The sequence below is a fragment of the Tiliqua scincoides genome, chromosome 1 (genome assembly GCF_035046505.1).
Source record: "Tiliqua scincoides isolate rTilSci1 chromosome 1, rTilSci1.hap2, whole genome shotgun sequence".
Lineage (NCBI taxonomy): Eukaryota > Metazoa > Chordata > Lepidosauria > Squamata > Scincidae > Tiliqua > Tiliqua scincoides.
In genome coordinates, this window is record NC_089821.1 from 271,806,675 (window position 1) to 271,828,529 (window position 21,855).

At 45.0% G+C, this 21,855-nt stretch overlaps 1 protein-coding gene and 1 pseudogene across 5 annotated transcripts in view; one reads left to right on the top strand and one right to left on the bottom strand.

Moving 5' to 3' along the window:
• The window catches only part of SPTBN1 (spectrin beta, non-erythrocytic 1), a 214,449-nt gene that overhangs the window by 176,343 nt on the left and 16,251 nt on the right, over positions 1-21,855 (top strand). For all 5 annotated transcript variants that reach the window (XM_066625923.1, XM_066625931.1, XM_066625951.1 and 2 more), the window contains 12 exons: positions 1,948-2,094; positions 3,579-3,842; positions 4,178-4,402; positions 4,558-4,647; positions 5,084-5,362; positions 7,979-8,109; positions 11,473-11,677; positions 14,028-14,402; positions 18,068-18,312; positions 19,186-19,324; positions 20,006-20,090; positions 20,371-20,567. In XM_066625923.1, the coding sequence (XP_066482020.1) occupies positions 1,948-2,094; positions 3,579-3,842; positions 4,178-4,402; positions 4,558-4,647; positions 5,084-5,362; positions 7,979-8,109; positions 11,473-11,677; positions 14,028-14,402; positions 18,068-18,312; positions 19,186-19,324; positions 20,006-20,090; positions 20,371-20,567 (2,382 nt within the window). The remainder of the gene's footprint in view (positions 1-1,947; positions 2,095-3,578; positions 3,843-4,177; positions 4,403-4,557; positions 4,648-5,083; positions 5,363-7,978; positions 8,110-11,472; positions 11,678-14,027; positions 14,403-18,067; positions 18,313-19,185; positions 19,325-20,005; positions 20,091-20,370; positions 20,568-21,855) is intronic.
• Positions 16,832-16,949, bottom strand: LOC136637872 (5S ribosomal RNA; annotated as a pseudogene).

Consider the following 21,855-nt stretch of genomic DNA (forward strand, 5'->3'; position numbering starts at 1 on the left):
AGAAGTAACCATTTCCTCTGTGTCCCATCCCATGGCCTTCCAGAATGAGGGCCTGAGAAATCATCCCTCCATAGGTCATAATAATTGGGCACCAAAGGGAGTCTGGTGGTGCCCTGGGGACAGTCCAGCCACTGAAGGGCAGAACCCCCAGCAAAAATCTTTCCTGAGTCCATGAACAACTTCTTTGTTAGCTTCCTCTGAAAAGGCAGATTCTTCTAATTCCAGCAATTACACATTTTCCTTTTATTGCCATCCTTAACGAGCCTTTTATGAAGTGACCTTTGAAAATGTTCATGAATGAAAAATGGTCTTTGTTGGCCAAAAATAGAGGCGATTGGGTAAGCCACCCAGCTCTGCTCCACTCTCCTTGCTTGGGTGAGTTTGGATCTGTAGACAGGCATCCGCTGAAACTTATGAAGCCTAAATCTGTTTATGTGTTCTCTTCTTGGTGTTGTTGATGTGCAACTTCTGCATTTTGTAAATGCACTGTGTTGTTTTCTTATCCTTGAAAAACACAGGAAAAGCAAATGAGATTTGGGTCTGTCAGACATTTCAACCTCAACTGGGATAGGTTGTTAAAAGTTTGCCCTTGGATTGTAATCATCAGGCAAAAATTGTGACACTCCTGGGTTCTGTTTAGGACTTACTATGTATTAAATATATGTTAAACATACAAAGCTGCCTTGTACTGAATCATACCACTAGTCCATCCCTAGTACTGTCAAGTTTGATTGCCAGTCGTTCTTTCTCCAAGGTCTTAATATTTTCCAACCCTACTATATGAGATTCTTTTAACTGGAGATGCCAACAACTGAATATGGGATCCCCTGAGTGCAAGGGATATATTCTGCCACTATAAGCCCTAGTGCTATAAGCCCAAAGTAGTATGATTTCTGAATAGTTAGCATAAAGGTTTTGCATTGAGGACTGTTCTAGTGGGATACAGGAATACAGTGAGATACAGTCCCTGTGTGTTATTTATTATCTTTGATTCAACCCCAGAATTGCTATGAGTCAAGTCAACTTTGAATTGCACATTGTGGCAGCAGCCTTGCTTGCAGAGGGAGGAGCTGTAACTCTTCCTGTCTGCAACCTTGGAGAGCTGCTGCCAGTCAGTGAAGACAGTACTAAACTAAGTGGATCAATAGTCTGACTCAGTTCAAGGCGACTTTTTACTTTCATCCTGTCTGAGAATACTGCCATGCCTAGCATTTGTAAAGTGATGGGATGGGTGACTTCCAAATTGAGAAGCAGCAGGGGGAAGGGGATCTGACTATTTTTCTTGCAACCCTTTCTCCTAGCCAGGAAATAATGTTGGTCCTGAGAAAAACTGCCTGGATGAAGAGATTGTGTTTCTCACCTGCTACTTCTGCAGTTGAGATAGATTCCACACCCCTTCACTTTACATATATTTGCCCTAACCTGCATTTTAAGATGTGGAGCTTCAGTCTTACTGTCTAGTTGATCTCTGAGAAGCTATAAAGCTGACACTCTCTTTGTCTTTCCATCCAGGCCAAGAATTCCATAGCCCAAGGCTTTAAAAAATTTAAAAGACCATTTTATTTGGAGAATTTAAAATTTGTGTGTTAGCTGATATTTTCAAAATGATTTACAATAAAAGTCAAAATTAATAAAACTGAAAATATATGCGTAATAGCCATAAAACAATACAGAAAAAACAGAAATAGAAAAATGCAGCAGACTGGGTTGGTGCCTAAGGCCACAGCACAACAAAAGGACCTGTTTTCGTCCTTAGGGAGTGTTTTCCTTCCTGATTTTCAGGGCCACTACAGAAAAGGCCCTGTTGGAGATAAACATGTCCTCCTTATGAGTTCATTCCTTCATCAAAGCCTTGTAGGCTGATCTGTGCTGTTGGGGAGCAACTGAAAGCTCTCGCTGTGGTATCCATAGCAACTACACTGCGACATTTTCCTACTTGCTTTTCAGCTGTCCCTCTGGATTAATGAGAAGATGCTTACAGCTCAGGACATGTCCTACGATGAAGCAAGAAACCTGCACAGCAAGTGGCTGAAACACCAAGCATTCATGGCAGAGCTTGGGTCCAACAAAGAATGGCTTGACAAAATTGAAAAGGTATGTGGAGAGGGAACAGAGCCACATAGGGACATGGACCCTCAGGTCTGCCATCTGTAAGGACCGCATGATGCCCACTGTTTGTAAGAAATGTTCCAAGTTTGCTTAGCTGGTCATTCAGAACATCTGACTTTGGAGCAGTAGGTTTTCTACAGTTAAGAAGCCTATTAGAAAGATTTGAGATAATGGCCTAATTCGTGTGTCACAGTCCAACCCTCTGAACCACAGTATGCCCTCCAAACCTCTTTCCTCTCTTAAGCCTTTCAATTCCCCTCCCCCTTGCTGGATATAGCAAACTCATTTTTTGTGCGGCTGCATCAGTGCGGGAGGGAGGGAAAGGATAGGATTTGGGGCTCTTAATGAAGAAACCAGTGTGCTTCTGTACACTTGAGAACACTGTTGCTAGAAGTTCCCTCCAAACCTTTTATTTCCCTGCCAGTCCACTTTCAGTTGGTCCTGGGCAACCCATAGTAAGGAGAATGACTAGGAACCTGTTGTGACCAGATGTTGAGAAACATTCAGTTCTATAGTCCAGACCAGGGGTGCTCAAAGTTTTTGGCAGGAGGGCCACAACATCTCTCTGACATTGTGTCAGGGGCCAGAAAAAAAAGAATTAATTTACATTTCAAATTTGAATAAATTTACATAAATGAATATATTAGAGCCCAAAAATGAATGAATGAATTCAATCCAGTTTATGATCCCATTCACCCTAATAAGAGGGGGGGGGGGATCTTCATGCCAGTTTATGATCCCATCCACCCTAATAAGGGGGGGGGATCTTCATGCCAGTTTATGATCCCATTCACACACACACACACAAATGGAGGGGGGGATCTTCCACACTTTCACATACCCGCCTGCTCACCTGCCCCCTCACCCTCTCTCCTTCCCTCCTTCGTTTGCTTGGGCTGCCTGCCTGCTTGCCCAGCTGCATGCCTACCTGCCTGCCCATGTGCTGCTGCATGCCTGCCTGCCTGCCTGCCTGGCCGGCCAGCCAACCAGCCCTCCCTCCCTCCCTCCGGAGGGAGACTTGCTGCGAGCTGGGTTGCAGGAGGGGCGGAGAGGGGAGGGGAGCCGAGCCAAACGGAGCAGATCCCAGCCCAGCCCCTGGGCAAGAAAGAAGAGACTAGTAGGCAAGCGCACAGGGTCTTTTATAGTGGGAAGTAACGCGAGACCTGCAAGTCTCACATTACCTTCCCACTATAAAAGGCCCTGCAAGCCGGCTGGGCTCGTCTTTCCATTGCTGCCACTGAGCTCAGTGGCAGCGAGGGAAAGCAAGGTGCGGAGCTTGTGCGGCAGGCCAGTGCAGGCTGGGGTGAGGGCTGAGTGCCCATTGGAGGTGGGGGGGACCCCCTGGGGGCCGGATGGGGACCCGCAGCGGGCCGCAAGTGGCCCGCGGGCTGGGGTTTGGGCACCCCTGGTCCAGGCTGATGTAACCCAGAAAACTTGTACTCCTGGTTGACATTTCTGTTTATTTGCAGGCAGGGATGCAGCTTATTGCCGAGAAGCCTGAAACTGAGGCAATTGTGAAAGAGAAGCTGACATGTCTGCACCAAATGTGGGAAGAGCTTGAAAGCACCACCCAGACCAAAGCTCAGCGCCTTTTTGACGCCAATAAGGCTGAGCTGTTCACCCAGAGCTGTGCCGACTTAGATAAGTGGCTGAATGGCTTGGAAAGCCAGATACAGTCGGATGACTATGGCAAGGACCTCACCAGCGTAAATATTCTACTGAAGAAACAACAGGTGAAGTGAACCTTTCAAAATCTTCTTGAGGCATGGTAGGCAGGACAGAATTAGACACTGAGTAGGTTTAACCTCAGTAAACATTATTTTACCTTTTCTGTGATGTATTGCTCTGAATTGCTGGGAGAAAGGGACTGTAGATTCAAATAGGACAACAAAACTGCTGACAGAACCTGTATTTTAAATGTTTATATTGGTCATAGAAAGATGGATGTTACAGGAAGGTGGAACCTCCTTTTCTGTTCTTTGGTCTTATTCACATTCCTCATCCAATGGCATGACACTGGGTTAAAGTAGTTTGTGAATATGCATATTTTCCCGCCCCTCCATTTTAGATGCTTGAGAACCAAATGGATGTTCGTAAGAAGGAGATAGAGGAGCTGCAGAGTCAGGCCCAGGCACTAAGCCAGGAGGGCAAAAGTACTGACGAAGTGGATGGTAAACGCTTTGTGGTGGAGAAGAAGTTTATGGAGCTGCTGGAACCCTTGAATGAGAGGAAGTCCCACTTGTTGGCCTCCAAGGAGATCCATCAATTCAACCGGGACGTGGAGGATGAAATTGTGAGTTTCAAATACTTCTTAATGCTTCGGCCTACTTGCAGGGAGTCTTTGTGCCTTCCTGTTTTCTGGACCTCTTTTGGTTGCACCTAGGGCCATCATCATTTAACTTAATTCTTTTTACACTTCCTTTCTCTTTTTTATTCCTTTTGTTCTAGTTGTGGGTTGGAGAGAGGATGCCTATTGCCACGTCTACAGATCATGGTCACAATCTCCAGACAGTTCAGCTGTTAATTAAGAAGAATCAGGTAAGTGGCTGAAGCTGCCTGGTTAATCAGTAATCTACAAGAAGACAAAATATCAAGGACGATTTAAACCCTGCTTTTTAGTAATGCTGCTTGCAGCATGTTTACTCACAATTGCACAAATCAAGCCCCAATGACTTAATCCTAGCTGGAATTTTATTCCCACCTCTTAGTGCTTCGCGTATGTATAGTGGTCAGAAATGACAAAGTTCTAGAAAGGGGGGAGCCAAATGTCAATTGAATTTAGCCAGGACTTTTGAAATGTGTATCCATGCAGTGGAATGAGTTATGAAAGTACTACTCCTATCAGAAATCACTGTGCTCTCACATTGTCATATTCTGGGAAATTTGCCCTCTTGGGTGACTTCCCATTATCTAAACTTAGAGCAGTTTTTCATCAACCTCTTTCCAACATGAGTATTGAATTTCCCCACATTAGACACTTCAGAAAGAAATCCAGGGACACCAGCCTCGCATTGATGACGTTTTAGAGAGGAGCCAAAACATCATTACAGACAGCAGCCTTAATGCCGAAGCAATCCAGCAGCGCCTTGCAGACTTGCAGCAGTTGTGGAGCCTCCTGATAGAGGAGACAGAAAAACGCCACAAGCGCCTCGAAGAGTCCCACAAAGCCCAGCAGTACTACTTTGATGCTGCTGAGGCTGAAGCCTGGATGAGTGAACAAGAGCTCTACATGATGTCAGAAGAGAAGGCCAAGGTAAGGGACTGCTAGGTGGGCAGGGCCAGTGAGCCTGAATGTCATCTACACTTCCACTTTATACCACTGCGATGATAGTTTGTCACAGCCAACCAACCCTTGATGAAATGGCTGCTGAATGTGGGAATTGCCTCCATTGAAAAACTATTGCATCTGGGCTGATACCAAAGATTTGTTATACCTGGGGCAGCCAGTCATTTATTCCAGTTATCACCTGATGCTCCATTCATCAAATGAGAAATAGGCATGTTTCGTTTATAAAATGGCAGATGTTTGAAGTGACCCATAGTTCTGAACCACAACTGTTAAAATGGTTTGAAACTGGCTGAACTAATATTGCCATATACTATGTCATCTGAAGTGTTGCTACTGAATTCAACCCAAAGTGTTACATGAATGAATGGGTAATAGTTATCGCATCAACATCTGTTTGACAGAGAGCAAAAGTTTCCAATTTCTCTGAATTGTTTGTCTGATGCCAAGTGAAGACGTGGTGATGTTTGGGGTCCTTGCACAAGTTCTGCCACAGGCCATGGTCACCACTATCTATCTTCCATTCATACTTATTTTTATTTTAATCCAAACTGCGCCCTATGCCGGCCCAAGTCCCTTGGGCTGGCCTAGGAGGGTCGCAAACATGCTGTAAAGCACATGTGCGCCTCCTCAAGGGGAAACCAGGCCAGCAGTCCAAGAAGCGCTGGCCTGACATAAGCCTCTGCACCGGCCTCCCCTCAGCTGCTTGAGTCTGCCCACCTGCCACAAGTAGAAAAGGTAGGCATGGGGGGTGGGGAGGAGAAGGGAAGGAGGCATTCCTGGGTGGGGGAGGGCAGGTGATGGCGGCCCTGGGGGCAGGTGGGTGAGGTGCGGGAGGCGGGGCTGAGATCCGGCAGTTATGCCGGATCCCAACCCCCGTTCGTAGGGAGAATGGAGCGGCTTCAAGCTGCTCTGCTATCCTCAGACTTGTGCTACCTCCAGAGGTGGCACAAGTTCAAGGAGACCCATTGTGGCCAGCAGGCCTTACCCAGGAGTAAGGGGAAAAGTTTCCCCTTACCTCTGGCTGAGCTGCTTCTGGCCACAATCCTGCGCTGGATACAGTGCAAACCTCCTGGCTTGCCTGTTCCATCACAGGTTAGGATTGCGCCCTAAGAGAAATTTTAGTAAGTTAATCACAGCCATGATAACCTGTTAATCAATTTTTGTAAAATTGCAAATAAAAACAATCATTCTGAAACAAGTGAACAAAATTATTTGTTTTTGATGGTGCATGAAGTGTCACAGCAGGCTTTATTTTAGTAGAGATTTTCGTTATGTGGAGTATTTCTTGCCACATGCAGTTTTTGCTTTAAAAAAATTGCCACCTGATTAATTGGGGCCAGTTTTTCAGTCAGTCCCAAATGTTTTTAATCAATCAATCTGAATGATTAAGTAAACATGTCAGTCTTTATTTTAACTGATCCGGTTAAAGCATTCTACCTTTTCTTCTTGTGTGTGTGTGTGTGTGTGTGTCTCTCTCTCTCCATCTCTTTTTTTCTTTCTGTGAAAAACCTGACTTGATTTGTACAGAGCTATCAGGGCAGCAATTGCCACCCAGACAAGACCAACACATTTCTAGTTTGTGTTTAGGAAATATCCTATTATGCAGTTAGCCTAACAGAATGGGAGCACAGGGTGCTGGAATGAGCCATCGTCCGCCTATCATGCTGCTCCAAACTCTTGTGCTTGTCAGTAAGCACTTGCTGAAGTCAGATTTGGAACACGATTGAATCACTTAAGGGAAATCAATCCTCTTGTTCTTCTGCTGCCCTTTTATGCTGCATAGGCTGTGAATTAAGGGCTATTTTTAGGACTGCCTGAGAAGGAAGGTTCTCCCCCCCCCCCAGTTCATGAGTACTTTTTAAAAATAGTTAGAAAAGATCCAGATTTTTTTGTATTTGGGCTCCCTATAAACCCTGTTCCAGATAAATTTTATTTGTTTACCTTGATCGTAGACAAATCTTGTCTCTTCCAGTGGCCTACATCTCCCTGGAACATTCAGCCATTTTGTTTGGGTGAATTGCCCTGACAAGTTCCATTTGCAAACTTCATAAAACTGGAAGGAGTTTCTCTGTCACCAGTTTTGCTAAGAATAGGGTCATCTCCAACAACCCCTCCAAGAATTTACCTTTATGACATTGACTAATTTTACTTAAGCACGTTGGCAGGTGACCAAGGATTTTTGCACTTGTTCCATGACAAGTTGAGCTGAAACTGCCACTCCAGTGCCCAATCCATATATTCTGAATTGTTCATGCTATTATTTGCAACCCAGTTTAAAATGACTGCTCCTTTGTAACATTGTGGCCCATCAACAGCAGACTAGGTGATTCAGTGTCCCATCAGCAACTATGCTGCATGGTAACATTTGAGCCTTAGAACATGCTCTCCATGATTTGTAATCCAACACTGCAGTATGGCAGTGAATGTGAGAGGTAATTAGGAAATATAACAAAGTCCACCTTTTTCTGTTCAATAGACAGTACTGGCATTCCTTTAAATCTCTTACAGTCTTGGCTTCAACCTGTTTCCCTCCATCATGTCATGCAGTAAACCTGGTGTTGTTCTTTCTCCTCATTTCAGGATGAACAAAGTGCTGTTTCCATGTTGAAAAAACACCAGATTTTGGAACAGGCTGTGGAAGACTATGCTGAGACAGTGCACCAGCTTTCCAAGACCAGCAGGACTTTGGTAGCAGATAATCATCCAGAAAGGTGATTGCCATTCTGACCAAACAAACATGAAGCTCAGATTAAGAGTTAACACTTAGGGCAACAGAGCCACCAGCTACAGGTCAGCTGTCCAACTGTAATAGTGTCTGAAGGACTGTTCAGATGTTCCCCTGCCACACATATAATTGGCACATGAAGAGGGAAGCGGAACCCCCCCTGCTGGCCTCACTCCTGGCCCCTGCACTTACAGCAGAGGGTTGGAAAATGGCACATATGTACCTACAGATGTGTGCACATCGACACCCCTTTTCAGCACTCTGCCAGAATCTTACTATACTGTACTCAATGTCCACTCTGTCTAGACATAAATCAATTAAAAGGGGCCATTCTTAAACAGTGGCCCTTACAGAGATTCCCAGGGAGACTATGATGTCCTATTAATATCCACTTACAACAGCAAACCATTTGGTGGTTAGAGTTGGAGGTAATCAGGAGATCAGGAGCTGAATAGCCATACTGTGCAGAGAACCAGGTCAGGCCAGGCAGCATTCAAGAGCCCATCTGGCTGGGTTGACTCGAACCTTTAGTGCTGGTAGCAGTGGTAGCACTCAGTGATGCCATCATAGGGACTTTGCCTCAGGGCCTGAGCAAACCTGCAGTGGCACTGCAGAGATCTACATAAACTGTCCTCTGAAAATTACAAAGGGGATTGGAGATGGGATCTCCAAAGTAAGACAAAACAAAAGACGAACAGAAGACGGGAAACTATAAATAATTCATGAGCAAACATATTTGACAGACTATGTCCGAATCCATACCGGGCAGAGAAAACTGAAAAGGTTGTGGGGAGGGTGAGTTTCTTCTGTCTTGTTTGTGCTGTATAGATTCTGGCATGATTTGCAGACTACATGCACTCATAAATTGCTGTTCAGTGGACAGGAAATAAGAGGTGCATCAATAGAAATTGCATTGGCTTCCTTTGGAAATTTTAACTCACAGGCTAGAAGAAGGCTTTGAGTGATGTATAGTATCTGTTTACCAATAGCGTTTGATGCTGGTGGAAATCCTGACCATCTGAGCCAAGTTCACATCCTTCCTCTGGGTCATGGGAAAAGTCACAGGATTTGATTGTTAGGCCTAGAAGGCATCTCAACACATCAGCCGGTCTTGTCTCTTGACAGAAAGCAGAACTGGGAACAGTCAGATATTGTGAACTTTGTGTAGGTTTGTCCACAGCCCATGGCTGTGTTACAAGTCAATAGAAGTGTTCATTAGCATTGTTCTGTCCAAAGCAATGAGCCAGATCAGGGACAGTCCATGGGTCAGATGTAGTCTCTAATTTGCTAGGCCCTCTGGTGGCCTTGTTGTGGTAGTGAGCAAGAACACAGGATGCTGCCTATATTGAGTCAGACTATTGATCCATCCAGTTCACTGACTGGCAGCAGCTCTGCGGGGTTTCAGATGGGGGGGGGGAGTCTATCCCAGGCTTATGTAGAGATGCAGAGAAGTTAAACTGGAATTTTTTTCATGCAAAGCAGGTGCTCTGCCACTGAGCTACAGCCCCTCCTATCTAGGTGAACTGTACTGAAAGCAGGAAATAGGAATGGCTAAAGTGCAACTGTTATTTAATAATTTGTAATGTATGTTGGTTATCTTTTTGAGGACAATATGCAGAACACATAAATATTGAAATTCGAGAGCAATTAAAAGGCTCCAGGATGAGTCAATAGAATAACCTCCACTTTTTACATCTGTAAGAAGCAGTAAAAGAAATTGTAAAGGGAAAAATATCAGCCAATATTTCCAAATAAAACTGATAAAAGTAGAAAGTTAGGACCCCAAGAATTAGCAAAATATATAATTATATGTATCTGTAAATGAAATAAAAATGAACATTGAGAAGGTATGAGCCCAGTCCTGTGTGTGTCACCTCAGAAGTAAGTCCCATAATAGTCAAGGGGGGCTTACTTCCAGATAAGTGTGGATAGGATTGCAGGTTAACAGCCCAATCCTATCCAATTTTCCAGTGCTGGTGCTGCTGTGCCTATAGGGGAAGCACTACTTCCTGTGTTGGGGGTGCAGTCACAGAGGATTTGTTCCCTTACCCCGAGGCTGCATTGCAGTTGCAGTGGTGCTGGAAAGTTGGATAGGATTGGGCTGTCAGTTGCTTGAAAAAATAATAATGCACAAGTCACTAAAATGTAATAATGTGAAGATTACAGTCTGCAAACCACTCGAAGGCATGTCATTGCTGACAAGAGACCATCTAAATTATGCAGACTTGATGAAAGTAGAATTGAATGTCACTGAAATTGTCAGGATAAGTATAGAAAGTAAATCTTTTATCTCTAAACCTAAGGAACTAGACATGTATTTATTTCACAGTTAGCTAGACATTAATTGCATCTCCTTTTAGTAAAATGTATGAGCTGGTGTTTTGCCAAGTTCCCTTTCCAAACTTGGTCTACTGCAGTGGTTCTCAAACTTTTAACACTGGGACCCACTTTTTAGAATGATAATCTGTCGGGACTCAACAGAAGTGATGTCATGAATGGAAGTGACATCATCAAGCAGGAAATTTTTAGCAATCCTACCTACACTTACGTAGGAATAAGCCCCATTGACTGTCATTGTTAAAAGCATATACATAGTAGCCTGTTAAAAGTACAGATGTGTAACATTTCCCCAAATGCAGTCACATACCATAGTTGCATCAAGTCTAATATATTAAAAATAAAATATTGAAATGAATGGGGACCCACTTGAAATTGGCTCATGACGCACTTAGGCAGTCCCAACCCACAGTCTGAGAAACACTGAGAGAACTTATGCCCACTTGGAGCTAATTAGTTCCCCTCTGCACTCAAAGAAGCCCTAATCCTGCAGAATGCACTGCTGGATCCTACCACCAAGGTAGCTCACCTGTTCGATCTCCAGAGTTCTTCCTTCCTCCACTCTCCCACCAGTAGCTTCTCCAGCTGCTGTAGCAATACCTTAGTTCCTACCTGCTCCTGGGTGTGGCAGCCACGCACCAGTCTCCAGCAGTCTCTGTTCATTCAGTCCATCCTCTTTTTCCAAGCTCCTTCCTTCTGCTCTCTGTCTGTCCAACCTCTTTCCTTCTACACCCACTCCCTTTCCTTCTTCCAGGTGATGCTTTCAACCCTGAGGGCCTTGTTGCCTCCAAGTGGCTGCAGTTGTGCAGCACACTCACTGCAATCTAAAGTCCTGGTTTTAACCCCCTGTTTCCCAGATCTGCCAGAGCAATGGGCCACTGTTGACACCACACCCTATCTTCTCAAGGGATCTTGCACATTTCCATTACAGCTGGGTCTCCAAACAACAGAACATGAAAAAAAAGAATCTAAGGTTTGCCCTGATTCTGTTTTTCCCTTGTGTTCTCCCTAGTGAGCGAATCAGTATGCGGCAGTCCAAAGTGGACAAGCTGTATGCAGGCCTGAAAGACCTTGCGGAGGAGAGGAGGGGCAAACTGGACGAGAGACACCGGTTGTTCCAGCTGAACCGTGAAGTGGATGACTTGGAACAGTGGATTGCAGAAAGAGAGGTCGTGGCTGGGTCCCATGAGCTTGGCCAGGATTATGAACATGTGACAGTAAGATATTTGGGCACTTCGTGTACCTTCTTTTTTGGCTTTTGCTTTTTAAAAAATCACTATAAATGTCTCTCGTCCATAGTTAAAGAAGATATAGATGTACTGGACAAGAATAAGAACTGAAAATCAAACTCAAAAGAAAGTCCACTGTATTCAGCAGGGCAGCTTTAAAAAACTAATGGCCCAATCCTAACTAAATCCCCCCTCCAAAGCAGTCACACCACCAGAGCATGCACTGTATCCTGTGGAGGGAATATACTGAATGGCATGTTGCCTTTTGCGACAGCCATAAAGCAAGCTGTGCCACTGGAATGCGAGTTCCAGCAGTGCAGTGGCCCAATAGAATTGGGCCCTAAGTTTAATTAATTAAACAGTTCTTGACTTAGGGTGCAATCCTACCCTGTGCTGCAACAGGCAAGCCAAGATGCTTGCGCTGTATCCAGTGTGAGATAGGGGCCCGAGGTGGCTCAGGCAAGGGGAAACGTTTCCCTTTACCTCTGGGTAAAGCACCCTTTCCCCTATGGGTCTCCTTGAACTGCCACCTCCTGAGGTGGCACAAGTCCACGGAGAGCAGAGCGGCTTCATGCTGCTCCATACTTCCCGGGAATAAGGGTTGGGATCCAGCATAAGTGCTGGATCCCAGCCCTGCCTCCCACTCCCTATTGGCCCACTCCCGGGCTACCTGCCCTTTCCCCGCCCAGGAATGCCTCCCTCCTGCCTCCTCCCCACCCACATTTGTGACCCTCTGGACCGGCACAAGGGACTTGCAGTGGCTCATGGGTGTCTCAGGATTGCGCCCTCAAATAATTAACTATTCTCAGAGACTCTTTAAAATTAAAGGGAGAGTGGATCTCTGTGAAGGGGCAAAATGTTGCAAGCATAGATTAAGGTTTTTTTCTATTTTAATTTCAATTTACTTTGGCCTCTAATCGCATATTAGAGCATATCAATGTCAAATCCATCTCTTGGCCCAGATTTTCCATGGCTAATGGTTGTTTTACAATCCATGTTTTATACAAAGCAAAATGTATCAATACTGATGCACCTGATTTAAAAAATTGTGTTGCTTTCAGCTGTTGTAGGTCATTTTTCATGCTGCCCAGTGCTTGTACAGTGAGTGAACAACATTCCTTATATGATGATCAATTAGCCTTGGTCCCTTCCTTTAAGCTGCAAAAGCATAGCCAGCCAGCATTTTCAGTTGACTGTTGGTATCTGTAGGCTTCATCCTCTCTTGGTCATATGGGTACTCACCCTTGGGTTCTTCTGAATCCAATTCAAATCCTTGGAACTCCAAGGCAAATCAGTCACCTGATCAAGTGCACCTGGGAAAAAAGACTGTGACTCTGCTTTTTTTTAGCTCTTTATAATTTCAGTAATATACTGGGATATACGATTCCACCTAGCTCCATCTTCTTATTGTCTTTTCTGTAATCTTTTGAAGGGAATTCAGGATTTTGCTTACTTTCCTGCTTCTTAAGTAACTTCAGTCCTATAAGGATGTGGTTCTCAAACTCTTAGGGAGTTTGAGGACCACAGTAAGTGCCTGTGTGGGAGCAGGGAAGTTAGTGGGGGTGGGGGGAAGGCAGCAACGCGATCCCCAGAATCACTTTGATAAGGGGGCTGCAGGGCCAGGCATGTACTCTGCAAAACCAGAAGTAGAGCGCAACCACTTTCAGTTTTTAAAGGCTGGGGAGCCCTGCAGAGGGCCGTGCAGGGCTCCCCGCACCCCCAGGAGGCTGCTACAGGGACTGGTAAGTAAATATGAGTCCCTGCATCTCCCTTAGCGACATGATCCTGGGGATTGCGTTGCTGCCTCTCCCTGCCCCCACCTCTTAAGGGGAAAGAGTCAAGGCCCCTCAGGCTGGGGCGTTGCATTGCCCCAGTTTGAGAAACACTGCTATAAGGTAAGGCAGAGCCCCCCACTACTAGTGGGCCTGCAGCGCGCACTGGCAGAGTCTGCTTTGCAACTATTGTAAAGCAGTCTCCACCAACACAATGCTAGTTATGCTGGCGGGAGAGGGAGAAAGGATCGGGCAGTAAAGTTTTGAAGCAGTCTCTGTTTCTTAGGGCCCAGTCTTATCCAATTTTCCAGCAATTATGCAACTGTGGCTTCCGTGACTGCTCCACCACCATAGGATGCAGTGCATGTCCCATTGGCACAACTGCATCAGTATAGGAAAAGTTGTATTGGATTTTGCCCTTATCTACCAAATCTATCTTTTGAGTTTCATTAATTCTCCAGTACATCAGAAAGCTGGACAAAGGCATACATTAATGTTACCATCTGACAGATAACTGTCTGGACTGAGGACCCAATTACATAACAACCACTCCTTTTTCTACCTAGATGTTGCAAGAGCGCTTCCGTGAATTTGCCCGAGACACTGGAAACATTGGCCAGGAGCGTGTGGATACTGTCAACCACATGGCAGATGAGCTCATCAATTCTGGACATTCTGATGCTGCCACCATTGCTGAATGGAAGGATGGTCTCAATGAGGCCTGGGCTGACCTCCTGGAACTCATTGACACAAGAACACAGATTCTAGCAGCCTCTTACGAACTGCACAAATTTTACCATGATGCCAAGGAGATATTTGGACGGATACAGGACAAACACAAGAAGCTGCCTGAGGAGCTTGGAAGAGATCAAAACACAGTGGAAACCTTGCAGAGGATGCACACAACGTTTGAACATGATATTCAAGCCTTAGGAACACAGGTGTGCATGTTAAGCAGTCACTACCATGGTCATCTTGATGTAGGAATCTGCAGAGCTTTAGATTGTCAAGAGAGGAAGCTTTGTATTTGTTAGACTTGCCAGCTCTTTTCTTTGGTATGCCTTTAGTTGTGCATATACTTCATACATTTAGCTGAAGTTCCAAGAGCCATATAGTGTCATCCTTTAAATGAACACAACACGCAATCACCCCAAGGAACTATCTTTCCAGAAGATGTGGTAATGACCGTGCGCTTAGATGGGATGAGACAAGTTCCTGCAGGATAGGTCTGTCAATGGCTGTCAGTCATAATCATTGAATGACGGAACCCTTGACTTCCAACAGGTGGACTTCCCTCAAATGAGGAGGCTGGTTAAAAGGAGGTTGAAAGGGAAGGTAAAAAGAGTCCAATCTCTCCAGAGTGCATGGAGGCTGCTTAAAACAACAGTAACAGAAGCCCAGCAGAGGTGTATACCACAAAGAAAGAAGGGTTCCACTAAATCCGGGAGGGTGCCCGCATGGCTAACGAGCCAAGTTAGAGAGGCTGTGAAGGGCAAGGAAGCTTCTTTCTGTAAATGGAAGTCTTGCCCTAATGAGGAGAATAAAAAGGAACATAAAATGTGGCATAAGAAATGTAAGAAAGTGATATGGGAGGCCAAGCAAGACTATGAGGAACGCATGGCCAACAACATTAAGGGGAATAATAAAAGCTTCTTCAAATATATTAGAAGCAGGAAACCCGCCAGAGAAGCAGTTGGCCCTCTGGATGGTGAGGGAGGGAAAGGGGAGATAAAAGGAGATTTAGAGATGGCAGAGAAATTAAATGAGTTCTTTGCATCTGTCTTCACGGCAGAAGACCTCGGCCAGATACCGCTGCCCGAACGGCCCCTCCTGATCAATGAATTAAGTCAGATAGAGGTTAAAAGAGAAGATGTTTCAGACCTCTTTGATAAATTAAAGATCAATAAGTCACCTGGCCCAGATGGTATCCACCCAAGAGTTATTAAGGAATTGAAGAATGAAGTTGCTGATCTCGTGACTAAAATATGCAACTTGTCCCTCAAAATGGCCACAGTGCCAGAAGATTAGAAGATAGCAAATGTCACACCAATGTCCCTTTCCCGAAAAAGGGAAAGAGGGGGGACCCTGGAAACTATAGGCCGGTCAGCCTAACATCTATACTGGGTAAGATGGTGGAATGCCTCATCAAAGATAGAATCTCAAAACACATAGACGTACAGGCCTTGCTGAGGGAGAATCAGCATGGCTTCTGTAAGGGTAAGTCTTGCATCACGAACCTTATAGAATTCTTTGAAAAGGTCAACAGGCATGTGGATGTGGGAGAACTCGTAGACATTATATATCTGGACTTTCAGAAGGCGTTTGACACGGTCCCTCACCAAAGACTACTGAAAAAACTCCACAGTCAGGGAATTAGAGGACAGGTCCTCTCCTGGATTGAGAACTGGTTGAAGACCAGGAAACAGAGAGTGGGTGTCAATGGGCAATTTTCACAGTGGAGAGAGGTGAAAAGCGGTGTGCCCCAAGGATCTGTCCTGGGACCAGTGCTTTTCAACCTCTTCATAAATGACCTGGAGACAGGGGCGAGCAGTGAGGTGGCTAGGTTTGCAGACGACACCAAACTTTTCCGAGTGGTGAAGACCAGACGTGATTGTGAGGAGCTCCAGAAGGATCTCTCCAAACTGAAGCAATAGAAGCAATTCTATGCTTGGGATCATTAGAAAAGGTATTGAGAACAAAACGGCTAATATTATAATGCCGTTGTACAAATCAATGGTAAGGCCACAGCTGGAGTATTGTGTCCAGTTCTGGTCACCGCATCTCAAAAAAGAGATAGTGGAAATGGAAAAGGTGCAAAAGAGAGCGACTAAGATGATTACTGGGTAGGGGCACCTTCCTTATGAGGAAAGGCTACGGCGTTTGGGCCTCTTCAGCCTAGAAAAGAGGCGCCTGAGGGGGGACATGATTGAGACATACAAAATTATGCAGGGGATGGTTGGCAACCTTCAGTCTCGAAAGACTATGGTATAAGCCAGCGGTGCTCAATAGGTGGATCGCGATCTACCGGTAGATCACGAGGCAAAATGAGTAGATCGCGGAGTGCCGACCCCCCCCTTCAGGTGCCTCTGGGAGGAAACGCCGGGAGTAAGGCCCATTGTACTCAATGGGGCTTACTCCCAGGTAAGTGTGGCTAGGATTGCAGCCTCACAGCCTAATCCTAGGCATGTCTACTCAGGAGTAAGTCCTGTTATACTCAGTGGGGCTCAAGGTACACCAACATACATTGTACACATAAATGTTATATGTTATGATGGCGCGAACATTGTAAAAAAAACTCTGGTAGATCTCCGGGCCTTGCTGGGTTTCAAAGTAGCTCTCGAGCCAAAAAAGTGTGAGCACCCCTGGTATAAGCCTACAGCACCTGGTATTCCCAAGTGGTCTCCCATCCAAGTACTAACCAGGCCTGACCCTGCTTAGCTTCCGAGATCAGATGAGATCAGGCATGTGCAGAACCAGGGGACATCCACTAAAATTGAGTGTTGGGAGGGTTAGTACAGACAAAAGAAAATATTTCTTTACTCAGCGTGTGGTTGGTCTGTGGAACTCCTTGCCACAGGATGTGGTGCTGGCGTCTGGCCTGGACGCCTTTAAAAGAGGATTGGACAAGTTTCTGGAGGAAAAATCCATTACGGGTTACAAGCTATGATGTGTATGTGCTACCTCCTGATTTTAGAAATGGGCGATGTCAGAATGCCAGATGCAAGGGAGGGCACCAGGATGAGGTCTCTTGTTGTCTGGTGTGCTCCCTGAAGCATTTGGTGGCCCACAGTGAGATACAAGAAGCTGGACTAGATGAGCCTATGGCCTGATCCAATGGGGCTGTTCTTATGTTCTGAATGGAAACTCAACTGAATATCAGGAGCTGAGGGGGCAAACAGCGAGGGAGGGTTATTGCCTTCACACAGAGCTCTTGGGCTTCCTGGAGACACCTGGTTGCCACTGTGGTAAACAGTTTCTGAAGAACAACTCCAGTTTCTGTCAGTGAAATGCACTTGAACTTTCTGTCACTGATATTGGGAAAGGTTAGCATTTAATTAATGCAATGGAATCACAGTCATACATCTCAAAGCACGATATGATGGCCAGAGATGTGTGCATGCATATGTGCACACTACACCCACATAACAGAATTTTGCACCAACGTGACAAAAGTTCTCTGACCTGCATCATTTGTTCAAATTAAGTACATTTGCATAATTTCTTTTATTTGCTTACTTTGTTCTGTTCCTGCAGTTCATGGAAACAGACAAGGAGCTAAATAGAGCACTGAAGCTTTACCCTCTCACCAGCATCCCTGGAAACTTTCAGTAATTTCTAAGCATAGCTTTGCAGTCATAAGGGCTAGAAACCTGACTTTTCTTTAAAAATAAAACTGGTCTTCTCAGGAAGCTGAATTCTGCATCAGCTATCACATGCCTTAGCTTTTTCACTTTCCCAAAATTTGCATCGTATATGCAGTCCTGGTTATGGTACCACTGCAGCAAAAGGCACTGATGGAGTTGTTTGGAATCCATGAGGGAGTAGTAGGAGATCTTCAAAACAGTCCTTTGTGACTGAAATGTCCCAATTTTGTTTTTCATACCAGGTGAGACAGCTGCAAGAGGATGCTGCTCGCCTCCAGTCAGCCTATGCTGGGGACAAGGCCGATGACATCCAAAAGCGTGAAAATGAGGTTTTGGATGCATGGAAAGCCTTGCTTGACGCCTGTGAGGGGCGCAGGGTCAGGCTAGTAGATACTGGGGACAAATTCCGGTTTTTCAGCATGGTCCGTGACCTCATGCTTTGGATGGAAGATGTCATTCGTCAGATTGAAGCCCAAGAGAAGCCAAGGTAAAGTGGACATCCAAAGTATAGCTGTGGTATTATTTGGTTTGTAGTGAACTAAGGATCCAACCCTATCCAACTTTCCAGCCCTGTTGTGGCTACAATGCAGCCCTGAGGTAAGGGAACAAATGTTCTCTTACCTTGAGGAGGCCTTCATGACTACGCCACACCACCACAGGATGCAGTGCACATCCCACTGGCACAGCTACATCCGTGCTGGATAGGATTGGGCCCTAACACTGTAGTTCTGTGCACTGGTACTTGGTAGTGTGTCCCCTGGACCTTCGTGGGACTTATTTCTAGGTTACATAGGATTGAGCAGCATGGCTGCAATCCTGTGCACCCATAGTTGGGGAGTCAGCTCCAGTAGACTTGTTTCCAAGTAAATATTCATAGGATTGGACTGCAATTTGAGATGGTGTTGATGACTGAGGCAGCGGTGATGACACTTGTTTCAGTTGCCCACCTGTTCCAAAGGACAGTCTATATCAGTGGTTCTCAATCTTTACTGTGCTGCAACCCACCTTGTCTGCCACGATGCTCCTGGTGGTGCTGGGGGAGGCCCCAAAGGCCTCTTCTGGGGCTTCTTGGACCAGTTCCCCACTCTACAGGCGTTTGTGATCCTCAGAATGGTCTGAGCTATTTCCAGTTTTTGAAGGTAAACTGAGGCCTCCTCACACCTCCAGAATGGCTCCTATTTTGAGCCAAATGGTGGAGGGGGCAGGTGGGAGGGCCTAGGTTACCACCCACCTTGCATGAACTCATGACTCACCAGTGGATCGTGACTAACACTTTGGGAAACCCTGTTCTATATGTGTTTCCATGTATGGCTTACTCATTTGGTGGATGCATTTGTGAATTGCAGTCGTTTCATTTTAGGGACGTTTCCTCTGTGGAATTGCTGATGAACAATCACCAGGGGATCAAAGCAGAAATAGATGCCCGAAATGACAGCTTTACAGCCTGCATTGAACTGGGGAAATCCTTGTTGGCGAGGAAGCACTATGCGTCAGAAGAGGTACAGTGCTCTCTGTAATTGCATGAGAGTTGCAGTTGAGAAAGCAACATTGCAGTTGCTGTGTCTGACCCAGTGGCCATCTGTGTTGATTGAATCTAGAGTTACAGACTCTTGCCCACTGCCCTAAGGATGTTGCACCATGTTTCTTATTTATATGAAACATACTGGATTCTTCTACCAAGTCAGGCATCTAACTCAGTGCTGTGTACTTGACTGGGGGCAGCTCTCCAGGGTCTGTCCTATAACCTGTTGCCTGAGATCCTTTTAACTGGGCTTGGCAGGGAGCAAATCTAGGACTTTCTCCCTTCCATATATCTGCTCTGTCACTGAGCTGGAGGTCCTCTCTGGTCTCAGCCATCACAGGTGTGACTGTGATGTTGGTTTTGTCCCTTATATTAATTTTGGACTTGTATTTCCAAACTACTGTTAACCTGCCACTTATTACAAATTAATCATCATTTTTCTTCAAAAGACTACACAACTTTTAAAAAAAAAAACGTTTGCTCAGATTTCTTCAGGGTGAACATCTGCAAACAAGAAGCCTAGAAACGTAGCCTTTCATTGTAATTTTAAGATAATGTCAAGTGATGGGACCAATGAGAAAAGCAGATCTGTTCTTATGGCTAATAAGAGGATGTATGTAGTGCAGTCCTAATGTTCCATTCTTTTTATTTCATTCAGATAAAGGAAAAGCTATTGCAGTTGACAGAGAAGAGAAAAGAAATGATTGACAAATGGGAAGACAGATGGGAGTGGCTGAGATTAAGTAAGCACTCTTATAACTAAAATGTTAGAGTGGGGGTTATAAGAAGAGCCCTACAAAAGTCTGTCTGGTCCAGCATCCTGGGTTGCATAATGGTCAACCAGATGCCTCTGGAAAACCCACAAGCAAGTCACAAATGCATTAGGCATCCCCCACTGTTGCTCCCCTACAAGTGGGATTTGGGTTTTGTTTTTTTTTAAGGCATCCTTTTTCATATAAAATTTGAGCATATTATATAGCCTTTGTTGGTCCTGAGCATCAAATATTTCTGACTTTCACTTAGTTTTGGAGGTGCACCAGTTTTCAAGGGATGCCAGTGTTGCGGAGGCCTGGCTGCTGGGCCAAGAGCCATACCTTTCGAGCCGGGAGATTGGGCAAAGTGTGGATGAAGTAGAAAAGCTCATCAAGAGGCACGAAGCATTTGAAAAGTCTGCAGCCACTTGGGATGAGAGATTTTCAGCACTTGAAAGACTTACTACGGTGAGTCACAAATTGTTTTCTTATGGCTAAATCTGTTTTCATATGACTGACTGGACAGCAGTTTTAATTTGGGAACCTGCTTTTAAGAAAAAAGAGGATTTATGTCCATGTTATATCAGCCAGTTAGATTGGGTACACTTCTATTTTCCCTAAATGGTTTGTTATAGCTCACTTCCCTCATTTCAGTCCCTCAGACACTAAAATGTGAACTGCTGCATTATAGTGACACAGTGTGATAAAAAAAAACCCCACGATTTTAAATCTCACGTCTGCTATAAACTCACCAGGTGGCATTAGTCTCAGCTCCCCACCTGCAATATTGGGGTGATAGCACTGACCTTGTTTAGAGGGAGACTTGCTATGGCCAGGTCTGCGGCAGAATGAAGTGGTTGAATAGATTTTGCTACTTTAGACTGTAGATTGAGTGTCATTGTTTTTAGTACTCCCTCACAGAAAAGACATAACAAAATGATAGCATCAGGGGGAAAGTGTATAGCTCTTCCTGTTTCTGTGGGAGTGAGATTTAGATCAAGTACACTTCTAGTTTCCACTTGCATAGAGGTTTTTTACCTGGGAAGCTGTAAGTGAAGCTGGGGCATAGTGCCCAACTATTACACAGTCCCTGCTTTCAATTCCCTTTCTGAATTAGGCAAACTGGGATAACTGGTTGTTGAGTCACTACCATCATCCAAAGTAAGGAAGGCCAGTGAAAAAGGATGCTTTGGAAGAGCCCCTCTCCCAGGTGAACAGAGTCCCCAAATATTGAGGTTTCCTGTTGTTGTTTTAAAAAAAAAAAAAACCACTCCAGTAGTGAGGAGCAGTTGAACATGACAGTTGGAGAAGCATGACAGTCCCACTCTCTCATGAGCAGACTTGGACTAGACAGGAAAATCAGTGAAATTGTAAGGAGTTTATTTTAAAAAGTTTACAAGGATTTAGAATCACCAGGAAGTTAATTGCAGACAACAAGGGAAAAAACACAGTTCTTCTGACAAAATAGAAAAAGAGATTGAAGAGAATACAGAGATTGGTCAGGAGATTTACAGAATGAGCTGAAAATAAATCCTGATGTGGTTTGGCTAGACATGTTCCCTATCTCAGTTTTTTCATGTGGTCCCAGGCTTCCACTTATCTTATCTGCAAGGGTACCAACCTGTGTTGATCTGATGCTCCAGCTCTGGACCAGGGCAAATGCCAACAGGGGCAGGAAGAATTCACTTCTTGTTTTATCTACAGTGTGTGGAAACCTGCTTGGTGGATCCAGTGTGTGGATTGGTCATTTCTGGTT